This window comes from Nycticebus coucang, chromosome 17 (genome assembly GCF_027406575.1).
Source record: "Nycticebus coucang isolate mNycCou1 chromosome 17, mNycCou1.pri, whole genome shotgun sequence".
NCBI classification, from domain to species: Eukaryota; Metazoa; Chordata; class Mammalia; order Primates; family Lorisidae; genus Nycticebus; species Nycticebus coucang.
This window is the reverse complement of record NC_069796.1, coordinates 3,800,156-3,812,514: the sequence shown is the minus strand read 5'-3', so window position 1 is coordinate 3,812,514 and position 12,359 is coordinate 3,800,156. Positions and strand designations below refer to the sequence as shown.

General features: G+C 41.4%; 1 protein-coding gene across 8 annotated transcripts in view; it reads right to left on the bottom strand.

Annotated features, from left to right (window-relative positions):
• PAM (peptidylglycine alpha-amidating monooxygenase) overlaps positions 1–12,359 on the bottom strand; it is a 282,185-nt gene that overhangs the window by 8,749 nt on the left and 261,077 nt on the right. For all 8 annotated transcript variants that reach the window (XM_053566346.1, XM_053566342.1, XM_053566345.1 and 5 more), the window contains 6 exons: positions 10,292–10,364; positions 8,466–8,676; positions 7,559–7,759; positions 5,353–5,468; positions 2,844–2,943; positions 728–781 (listed from right to left, as the gene is read on the bottom strand). In XM_053566346.1, the coding sequence (XP_053422321.1) occupies positions 728–781; positions 2,844–2,943; positions 5,353–5,468; positions 7,559–7,759; positions 8,466–8,676; positions 10,292–10,364 (755 nt within the window). The remainder of the gene's footprint in view (positions 1–727; positions 782–2,843; positions 2,944–5,352; positions 5,469–7,558; positions 7,760–8,465; positions 8,677–10,291; positions 10,365–12,359) is intronic.

The window sequence follows — 12,359 nt, the reverse complement described above, 5'->3', positions numbered from 1 at the left end:
TGAGGTTAGGCTGCTGCGTGCGTGTGCGTGTGTGCAAGTGTGTGCGTGCATGCGTGTGCGTGTGTGTGCGTGCATGCGTGTATGTGCGTGTGCGTGCGTGCATGTGTGTGTGTGTGCATGCATGCATGCGTGTATGTGCGTGTGCGTGCATGTGCATGCAGCCTCTCTCTGCTGTCTCTCTCTCCATCCCCGGGTAGATCTCTTGAGGCAGAATTTAATTCCCCTTAGACCTGCGACAGTGCCCTCAGTCAATCTTGGGCTCTAAATGGTACTAAGATAGGAGCTAAGGGAGCAGCTAATCATGTCACATCCTCTAGCATTAACTCCCCAAGATACTTTTCACTCCTTTATATCCAGCACCCACTAAGAAAAGGCCTCGTCCCGTATACTGAACAGTATTTTTCTGCTTCCTTGAGGTTATGTACTTCCAAAAGTAATTGACTTTTTCTCCTCTCAATATCTCTGGCTCACCGGTTATAGATTTCTTACATCCTCAATCACTTTCCGTCAGTGGAAATCAGTGATCTGAGCTGTAACGTCTACTCCATTTATCAGGAAAAGCAGTGGCAGTGTGCAGGCTTAAAGGGCCAGTGCATCGCCAACGTCTCAGATCATTTATTAGGTTGTATTTTTAGCCTGATAACTTTTTAATTTGCAATCAGGAGCTATAAAGAAATTAAACACACATAACCTTTGGTTTCAAAGTCCTAAGAAGAATCTGACCAACCTTTGATTTCGTGGACCTCGATGCCGGCCTTCTTAACTGATCGATGCTCCATTTCTGTAACACAGCACCACAGAAAGACAGAAAATCGGAATCCTCAAGATGAACATTTACAAACTTTGATATTTCACTCAGTAGACAATGTTCTTTTAATTCATTATTATACTAGAAAAGAGTTCAGCACAAACCACCAATTAGTTGTTCCATGAATCCTAAATAAAATCTCCCAGGAAAAGCTAATATACGTCTAAGAACGTCATGTTTAAAATGAGCTTGTTCTCATGGAATTCACCATATTGTACTATTTCTGAGCTATCTGGTAGTTCTGTTTCCATGTGGGAAACACCTGAGACTGACGACTAGTCTTGCCATGTGGATTACAAGTCTTCTAGCTGACACAGGTGGACTTGCCTGAGTAGACACCACGTACTAGAAGCAAATGAGGGAGGCACTTGTTCACTCTCACCAGCATCTCACTGTGCCACAAGTACATTCACCAGACTTATGACACTCTGGTATATGCTGGAGGATTCTCTATTTTGAAGCTGAAAAATTCACAGTGCTTCTTACTCGAGGGATGTATCAAACTCGCGTGGGAAGACTGTTCAACATACAGGTATTAGCATTCCTCTTCTTTCTATAGATTCTGAGTGGAGACAGAAACCATCCCAGCTGACTCAGACGTAAATCTCTGGTAAGTATCAACCATGAGAGGGGCATAAAGGGGCTTTCACAGGAGTGACTGAACCCATACTGAGCTCAAGTATCATATACCTATCTGCAGAACAGAGTGGCTAGATCTCCAAAGTCTTTCCACCTTTACAAGTATTTGTGCATTTTTTTTTTTTTTTTGTCATTGGGACAATCCTGAGTTTGGTCGTGCAGTTGGGAATCACCACACATCTTTGCTTTCCTATCTGCCCACGCCTGGTGGATCCTCCCAGAGGATGCAGGTGGTGAAGGAGCCACAGTTATGGGGCGAGTGAAGCTGCTGGTACCAGGGAATAATCCACAGGCCTCTCTGCCCACTCAGCTCTAATCGGGTCCTCATTGTAAAAGAACAAAGTTACTCAGAGGATAATTCTGAAGACAGCAGTTACCAAATGAACTAGATCCAACAGCTGAATGGTATCTGGTTCATGTCTGGTTTTGGACTCTTAATTTTACTTTCCTTTGTTACAGTTTATTTTCATTCCTCGTTATAGTTTGTATTTTTCCTTTTATAAAGAACACTTTTTTCTTTATCAAGTTCATGTCCTTATTTGTTCTCTACCAAAAATCGTCTGTGCAGCTTCTATACCTTGAATTTGTCATCCTCACTCCCCTCCTCATCTCCAGCTTCTTTTATTTCTTGGGCCCTGCCATATTTAAAAGCAGTATCTCTGGACATTCAAGCGTGAGGCCTAGGACGACGTAGCAAGCATTCGGAACACTTCAATTGACAAAATTTATGTTTGTTAGCATGACCGCAGGAGTTACGTTAGTCTACTTTTAAGAATTAAAAACAATGTCCACATTGCAATTAGAAAACTCCAAACTAGTTGGCTGGATCCTGATAAAGCAAATCTGTCTCCAGCCAGAATTTTGAGTTCCATGAAAATATAGCAATTCAGTTACTGGGGAAAGTTGAAACATAAGTAGAAAATTCGAAGGGCTTCCTGTTTGGACTAACACGTCTCCCACAGATGTGCCACCGTCCCTAGATGCCCCCAGCCACCAAGAGCTAAAGAACCACGTGGGGAGTGACGCCCCACGGAGACAAGTCAGCCCCTCTGCTGCACCAAAGCCACCTCCTCTTTCTGGAACTAAGTTGGAATTTACATCGGCTTTTAACGTAACAGACGTTACTTCAGGCATCAAGCGTTTCCTGTGGCACATCAGTGGAAACAAGGGGATAACTGCTAGCAAAAAACAAACAACCAAAAAGGGTATTTCCCTCCAATTGAAAAAGATTAATTTAACCCCTGAAATGGATACCAAAGAGATCTTTTAACAACTCCCTTATGCCTTGATTTCTCCTCCCTTGGGTAAAGAGAAAGAAAGGCGAGTGTTTTTGGTTCACACGTTGTCAAGAATAAAACTGAGGGGCGGTGTGGACTGTGAGCTGCAAACCCCGCACTTTCGGTCATGGCGAACTTCCACACGGTGTTGGTGTGAGCGTCTCCGACGTACACGGCCCCGTCCTCCGATGCCACGATGTCGTGAGGCATGTCAAAGTGCTGCCAACACAGGAAGCCACAGGTTAGGGGGGGCCGCCCCGAGCCCTGTGCAAAGGCCAGAAAACAGCAAAACCCAAACACAGCAGTGAACACAGCAGTCAAGCCGGAATGATTCCCAGCAGAGCCACTCTGGGCGAGGGCAGTCACTCACTCACTCACGGGCTGCTGACTTGCCGGGCATAATTCTAGGCATCAGGAATTGCCAAGAAACTCTGACCCCTGACTTGTGAGTCTATTAAAAAGTGAGGATGTACAGGGAGATTATTTTTGACAGTGCTGTTTAGTAGATGTTACATTACCTAGTTGTTCATAGTTACTTTTGCCTCCGTGTTTCTTCTACGGTTTCATCACTAATGACGTAACAATTTGCCTGTTTACATTTGTGTAAGCCAAAAGGACTTAATTTTTATTATTCCCATTCAGTTATCATGTACTACTTTAAAAACTATTTGCATATTACTGATAAGAGAAGTCATTTCAAAGATTCAGAGCATTTAGATTATTTCTGCCTAGCAACCACGTGCGGTTTTATACTTTTCCTTTCCTAACATCTTAACAGCCTTACGGGGTGCAGGCTGAATTCCGTTCCGTGAATATATAACCGTGATGACAGTGGTGGTTACAGTGGTGAAGTGTGTGCTGTTGGTGTCCCATCATCTGAATAGTGCAGGTTGTGCTCCACGGGCTTTATACTCTCAAAGGCCAGTGTTTGCAATATTTTTGGTCAACAAAGGAAATAAATTGAATGTTACCTCCAAGTCCTTCCTGGGCTTTAGTACCTACTTCGGATACTCTGTGTTTTATTGTACAAAGAACCAGGTTATATTGATTGCATTTGTCAGCTAAAGTCCCTCTTATAATTGTGTCTCACCCCCCAAAGATGTGTCACACACCGGACGCTCTGCATTTTAATACGACTCTTCATTTCAAGTCATCATCTGAGTCCTGAGATGCCAGAGGCAAGGAGCACTTAACGGGACTTTCTTTTGGGGTTACTGAGCTGGTTCCTTGAAGATAGCCTTAAAAACACGGCAGTGCTGACATGGACATCTGTCTCCTGAAGCCTCCAAAGACATCTGTCTCCTGAAGCCTCCAAAGACATCTGTCTCCTGAAGCCTCCAAAGGTGCCCTGGGTCTGCCAGTCGGCAGGGGGGTAATTCCCTTCACCTGTGAGGCCGGTGGGTTGACTCTGTTGATCTGCCTGAGTCAACAGTTATCAGACACGGCAGAGAGCAGGACAGGAACATCCCCAGACTGTGGGCCCTTCCGGCCACCTTGGTTGCCACCTACAAGGTGCTAATGAGCCAAATACTGCTCTTGGCTACTCTGGGAAGGGCAGAAGAACACATTTCTAAAACATCAAGACACCTTTTTTCACCTTGATATATATATATATTTTTTTTTTTTCTTCTTTTTTCTTCCGTAACAGAGTCTTCCTATGTCACCCTCGAGGTAGAGTGCTGTGGCATAAAGATCACAGCAGCCTCAAACGCTTGGGCTTAAGCAATGCTCTTGCCTTAGTCTCCCAAGTAGCTGGGACTACAGGCGCCTGCCACAATGCCTGGCTATTTTTTTTTATTGTAGTTGTCATTATTGTTTAGCAGGCCCAGGCCAGGCTTGAACCCTCCAGCCCTGGTGTATGGGGCTGGTGCGGATATCTTAATAAATAAGATAAGAATTACAAATATTAAGGTGAAACTTGGTCCAATGATAGTTGCATTCTGTTTCAAGTCAGAAACATAGGTTTGAAAAATTACCCTTATTTTCAGCATTTTAGCAAGCTGGACTTTCTAAAACTGCTGTGCCCCAAGCACACTGATCAGTGTGTGGATGTTCTGATCAGTCTGGCACTCACACTGCAGAGAGAGTCCACTGAACACAGTCGCGGGTTTGTAAGACACATGTTAAAATAAACAATGGCAAAACATCCGTGAAGCCAACACCAGATGTCAGTCTCTAACTTAAACCAAATCTTGAAAGCATGAATAAATTCCAGGAAGTGCTATTTCTAAATCTTGTTGGTCAGTACAGTCACAGAATAAAAAAAGCAAAGATGTCTGTCGGGTCTAAGATAACAAGTACTTTCCACATTATTATTGCTATTTTTCGGTATTCTAACGATACTGAATTTACAGACCACTCATCTATGTACGCAAGGCCTACTAAGAACCTTAAAACTGCATACAGCATTAATTTGTATCTAAAGAAATTCATCTAGGAACAGACAGGACATATATTCTAAAAAAGTCCTAACAGAATAGTCCCAGCAACCAAGCTAAAATGTTTCTCAAGATGAAACATCTCCTAGAAGTGTTTTTCATCAGTTATTCAAGTACAGGGTAAAGGCTAAGATTCATGTTTTAGTTTTATTCTTATAAAAATTAAAACCTAGGCAATGAATAGGAATACCTTGCGCACTGGCTTGAAGACATCTATAATTTCCCCGCTGGAGAAGTTCATCACAAATCCCTGCAGGGGTTCTTGGTCCTCAAAGTAAGGCTTCCCATTCACTGCAAAGAGCAAGCCTGAAAGAACACAGCCAGGGAGGCTTTTTTAAAATATGGATAAACCCGGACTTTATATATATGTATGTATGTCATACAAACAACAAATTTAAGGTCAACCTGTTCCCTACCATTGGCAACAAAAGTAGAAAAGAAAATGCTTAGCAAATGTAAAAATAAATACTTAGCAACTCATTACCCCTGAGTAATCAAATCAGGACCCAACAGGTTAGAGGACTAACTTCCTTGTAATAGGAATATCAGGAGCTGGGAAAGCCAGTGGAAATCAGGAAGACACAGGGACCGAGGCATGGATATCACAGCGGTTCTAAGTAGTTACTGGGAAAAATCAGGTTGTTTTGGCCAATAACTTGGGAGTATCAGATCTTTTAAATCAGAAAAAAATATGCAATGAAAGTAAATGAAGTTACAATATAAACAGAACAATCTGATTTTAAACCAGTGGAATTTGATAATGGGAGATGCATGTTTCAGATTATCGAAGACATTTTCCCCCCACAGAAACAAATTAGACCACTTTTTAAATTTTAATCCCATGGATACTCTTTGTAGTAAAATTATATGGCAATGATGATATTTTGGTTAAATCAATAATTCAAATGGCTGAGTATTACGTTTTTAAAGAATTAAAACATAATAAAATATAACAACACGGAGCCACTGTTGAGGATTTTCATCACTCTTTAAGGATTACAGTTTACTTTTTTTAGGATATCATACTGAGAAAAAAAATCAACGCCATAAACACCACTTACTACCATGAACTATGAGAGGGAGAACTGCCTTTTATTTAGATTCTGTTTCTAAAGAGATTTCTTCTCCTTCTCTCCTGGTATTTTTCTTCTTATCACTGATTTATTTATTTTTTACTATGAATGTGATCACCCTATATTAAATAAATGGTCCCGACAAAATTTCCTTTAAACATGTGGTGAAACCAACCTGCCATTTTCTCTGTCATTAGCCTTTATGAGTAACTCATTCCTTCTCTTTAGGCCCCCAGGAAGCTAAACTTGCCTTGTTCAGTCATCTGAGTCCTTTTATTTTACATTCTAAATAAATTGGGGACTACTTGTGAAAACAGTAGCTATATGCCACTTTGATAGCATTAGACGCATAAATATTTGCTTCTAATAGAGATGACCACAGTCAGTGCTGCGTTAATACAGCCATAGATATTTTTAGTAAGATATATTGCGCCCTTTAATTGTGAATTTCCCCAAACTCCTCCTGTTACTAATCTCTAGTTTCACTCCATTATGGCCAGGGTGGTGACTACAGTAAATAATAATGTACTATATTTCAAAACTGCGAAAGGCGTCCATTCAAAATTTTTTCACCACAAAAAAGTACGCGAATTGGTCACACCACATTTTAAACATATATCAAACCATGACATCGTATGTACCCCATACATATATACGATTATTGTTTGTGGATTAAAAGTAAACTTATCAAAAATTATAAAATTTGAATATAAATTTTAGAAGTTCAGTATACTTTCAGTAGTCATTATTTAAAGACATACTATGCAAAGTTATTTTACAATTGAATTATGTATATATTATTTTCTAAGTCTGGATTATTTTTAAAATTTTCTTAAGGTGAAGAAAACCTATTCTAAAAATAAGGAAAAAGTAAAGATTTTATTGGTTATTTTTCCTGGTATTTAAAAATAATCTTCACTTCTTTTTACATACATTTTTTTAAGTTGCCAACTAGTTTTTTAAACAGGCAAAAGAGAAACATTCTGAAAACTGATTCTATCACACATACTATCTATTTATGATGTGGGAAGGCATAGTATTAATCATTTAATAACTAGAGCAGATGATTGTAATTAAGGAAAAGTGAAAATCAATGTCTGGGAATATTTTTTTACACCATTACAAACAACTGTTAAATCTTTCGAGTTCTTTGACCCGTGAGCACTGACAGACGGAACGTCCTTAAAGATCTGATACAGAATGCATCTTCAACGCCTTAATAAGAAAGAAAGTTTATAGAGAGAGCATATGAAATACAAAACAAAAAAAAGCTCCCGAGGATGGAGTACAGTAAAAGAACACCAAAGACATGAAGGTGACTACCTGGTATGTATGAAATTGCAAAGATGTTTCTGCCAAATGATGGATGCTTGATCTCTCTTACGAATTCTTTGGTGTCAGTGTTGAAGCACTGGATCCGACCATGCTCCCTGTCTGCCACACACAGCTGGCCCAGAGGAGGCACAAGGGCCAGGCTGTGAGGGACACTGAGCTGGCCTGGCCTGGGGTTGCTGCCCGAAGACTCTACAGAACAAAGGGAAAACCTCAGAACACAAATTATGAAATCACTCATGACTTTGTAGTTTTTTATTTTTCCAAATTCATGAAAGCAAACCATCAAATATCTGAAACCAGGGGAAAAATAAGGCAGAGAAGTTTATAAGTTCATTCTATACTTAGTCATACACACATTACAGATTTTCTCCCTATTCGGAGAAACTTTTTTGGTGGAAGCATTCTTTTTCTTTTATAAGATGTGTGTGTGTGTGTGTGTGTGTGTGTGTGTGTGTATGTGTGACTAAACCACTTAGACTCATACAGGGGTCCAAGGGGATGAATACAACCTACAGAATGGGGAAGGGCCGTCGATGTGTTGTTCTTGGTGATACTGGCTAACAATTACAATGAGAGATGAGGAGTCTTGGCCAGGTGAGGTGGCTCCCACCTGTCTATAATGCTAGCAATCTGGGATGCCATGGGAGGAGGAGTCTTGAGGTTAGGAATTTGAAACCAGCCCGACCAAGAGCAAGATAGGCTGTACACAAATAATAGAAAAAGCATCTGGATGTGGTGGTACACACCTGTAGTCCCAACTACTCAGGAGGCTAAAGCAGGAGGCTCCCTTGAGCCAGGAGTTTGAGGCTGCAGTGAGCTATGATGATGCCCCTGTATTCTAGCCTGGGCAACAGAGCGAGACTGTCTCAAAAAGAGAAAATGTCTCATTGGGTACCTTCTCCCCACTGTGTGATGAACTTCCCCTGAGGTGAAAACTGTATAATCCGACTGTTGCAGTAGCCATCTGATACATAGACAGCGCCGGTGTCAGGGTCCACGGCCACATCGGTGGGCTGGCAGAAGTGGCTCTGGTCATTGCCTGGCTGCATGCTCCTTCCCAAGGTCAGCACAGGGCCTCCCTTGCTGTTCGGGTCCAGTTTGAACACCTTTTTGAGAAGGAATGAAAGTCTTACCTACTTTTCTTGTTTAATACTGACACACACACACGCACACACACGTGACTAAGGCCATTTTCACCAGCAGTTGGAGTGAAGTTCCCAGAGACTTACTTAAAATAAGATACTTTAAGATAACTTGATGGAACCCCAGAAATCATCTGGCCTGATTCCTTCACTTGATAACTGAGGCCTGTGGGACTAAGTGGTTCAGTCAAGAGCACCAGTGAATCAGCAGTGAATGGAGACCAATACACAGACCCCGGCTCCATCCACCTACATCCCTTTTTGTCTTTTTTTTTTTTTTTTAGCTAATATTACAATGATCTTCAGAAAGCACATGGCAACTGTTGAAAGAACAACTTAGTGATTCACGTGTCTTTCAAATTCTAATTTTTACCTTTTATGAGTAATATATTCATAAGAAGGGCATTAAACTTGATAAGCTTGTAGTTTGGGGAGAAATCTTGTGACTTTTTTCTGATTAAAATATAACCTCTTTTTAATGAACAAAAATCTGATTTTTTATGTATAAATAGGTATTTACTAGAGACCTAAAATTTATAGAAGATTGAGATAGCTTAGTAAAGAAAACACAAAATATAAGTGATAACATAGAGAAAAGACCTAGGGACGTATTGGGGACCTAACACAGCCTCACAAGAACCTTTCCCCTCCTCCTCCTCTCCTCCTAAGACAAAGGCACAAAGGATCTGGTTAGTCCCATCAGTTCACACCAAAGGACTCTAACCTGCTGGGCAAGCTGTGAAATTTGCCTACGCCCCATGCCCCATAGAAGCAGGGTCTCTAACTGCCCCAGGGTGGGCACAGACACCACCTTTGCACTGCCCAGGCGAGTAACCCTCCTCTTTCCATAAACCTGGCCTGAACATCTCTGCTGTGGCCCCTTCTCTGGGCACCACCCCTTACACCTTTCAGGACAGAGGTAATAAAAGCTAATTTAGAAAGCTAAAGAAGAAGTTGGAAAGGCACATGTAGTCATTATAGTTAAGCTTCACATCTGGCCTTAAGCTTCCTGCCAGCAACAGGGAGAAGAGTGACCAGATGACTCACATGTTAGCTTTTCCTAGCACTGAGCTCTAAAAGAAAAATTCAGGATGTTGATTGCTATGGACTAAATCTGTCTCCCTTCCAAATTCACAAGCTGACATCCTGACCCCCCAGTGATGATATTAGGGAGGCGGGCTGTTCAGGACTCATGCTCATCACAAATGGGATCAGTGCCTGAGAAGAGACAGAAGAGCTCGAACTGTCTCCACACGTGAGGGCACAGGTAGAAGTGGGCAGAATAAACCCAGAAGAGGGCCCTCTCCAGGACTCACCAAGCTGCCACCCTGACCTTGAACTTTCAGACTCTGGAATTGTGAGAAATGAACTTCTGTTGTCTGTATCCACCAGTCAGTGGTACTTGACTATAGCAGCCAGAACTAAGATGTGATTTTTCCGTTTTCATTTTATAAAATTACTGAGTCACAAGAAACCAAACCAAAACAAAACAAAAAACCCCAAACCCTTATACAATTCCACAGTTCGTTGAAAGGATAACTATTAGCTTCTATTCGATTACTGCTGAATGGGAGATTACCTGATGGAGAGCCACGTCTGTGACCCAGTAATTTCCATCTTTATCTACACTCAAGCCATGTGGCAGGTAAAACCTGCAAAATAAAAACAATTGTGTAAAATATATATTATTCCCAAAGCATACACGAGGGGATTATCTTTTCTAATTAATCCATAAAGATGATACAAATTCATACGTTGATAAATGAATGCTTGTATTATGATAGAAAAGAACAAAATTAATTGTTAATAAAAATGCCTGCTATAATACAGACCTCCTTGTTATCCATCTTAAGCAGTAGTTAAGCTTATATAGAAATTATAAATATTTATTATAAAGTGTGGAATATTAGAGTGAAAAATACAAATGACATCAATTTAAAAACAGGTCCTGGGCGGCACCTGTGGCTCAGTGAGTAGGGCGCCGGCCCCATATGCTGAGGGTGGAGGGTTCAAACCCAGCCCCGGACAAACTGCAACAACAAAAAAAAATAGCCAGGCATTGTGGCGGTCGCCTGTAGTCCCAGCTGCTCGGGAGGCTGAGGCAAGAGAGTCGCGTAAGCCCAAGAGTTAGAGGTTGCTGTGAGCTGTGTGATGCCACAGCACTCTACCCGAGGGCAGTACAGTGAGACTCGGTCTCTACAAAAAAAAAAAAAAAAAGGTCTTAAGATCATAAACATTAAAATCTTAGAAATGTGCATAAAACAAATTGTACAGAGGAGAGCAAATGATTTATATAGTTTGAATAGTTAAAATATACTACTACAAAGAAATGTAATATTGTGTTAATATAAACTATTAAATGCATGCACTCACATGTAAAGAGTGCTGACTAAAGAAAATAATCCCCCAAAACAACTTTGAAGAAATTCGTGCTGTGGACGCCCAAGCAAAGTGATGTGGGGGGAGCTGGACGGTAGTGAGGGACAGTTAACCCCTGTAGCAGGTCCACCTGGATGACCTGGCTGAGGAAGCTGGACACAGCACAGCTCACTAAGGTTCAATGGCATCTGATGATCAGAAGCTCTGTCTGTCAGCGTCTAGCCTTAGGATGCTGTTGGCAGCTCAGACATTATTTTTTCCTCGCAAGCCAAGACTGTAAGACTCTGATCTTGATAATGAACTGAACTAGATCACTGGTTTGGCAACCGAAGGTGGGGGTCATGATTTACTTTCAAGCAAACACCCCACTGAAGGCTGGGTGGATTTAGCTGCAGTGTCTCTGCCTTCCCCCGTCACCCTTTTCTGGAACATGGATGCTTCTGGTGAATGCAGAGAACCCTCTGCCGCAGGTACAGACACGGAGCAGTGGGGCTAGCCGGGGGGACGTGGTCCCCCAAATGGATCACCTGAGAATGCTGTGGAAGGATTTCTGAGTTTCCTTATCCTCATCTGCACAGAAACTGCTTCCAAAGCAGCAGCTCCCTGATTTCAAAGCTGGCCCTCCCTGCACCTCGGCAGATGGACTGGGGCACAGTTCCTGCTCTGCCGGGTCACTGTGGCCGAGGAGCTCTGTAAGTAGGTGCCCCTTCTTTCAGTGACCAAGAACAGCAGCCAAGTTTTTTTTTTCTTTTAGCTGCCAAATTCCATCTGGAAATAAAACTAAATAATCAGCAGCTTTCAAGGCCAAATTACACACGCGTACTAAGGAATTCTAAAAATGACATTTGTTTAGTCTTCACTTTGTGATGGGGACTGAAGCCCTTAATGGTGATTACTCGATGAGTTTAGTTATGCTGAAGAATTTTCCTGCTGAAGAATTTTCTTTTAATCATCAGATTTTCCTGACTAGCAACTCACTTCATTAGCTATGGATATCAATGGCTTTTTTTGAGCTTTACTGCATACTGAAACAACTTAGGAAGCTTCAAGTGTATTATACCTACCCCAAACTGAATCCGCACCTAATTTTTGAAACTGTAAATGGACAAATTATAATGGTATATATTTACGGGGCACAACGTATGTTAGGAGATAGACATACAATGTGTAGTGATTAAAGGAAGCTAATTCATATAGCCATCACCTCAAATACTCATTTTTTTTTTTTTTGTGGTGAGAACATTTGAACCTTATTCTTTCAGCAGTGT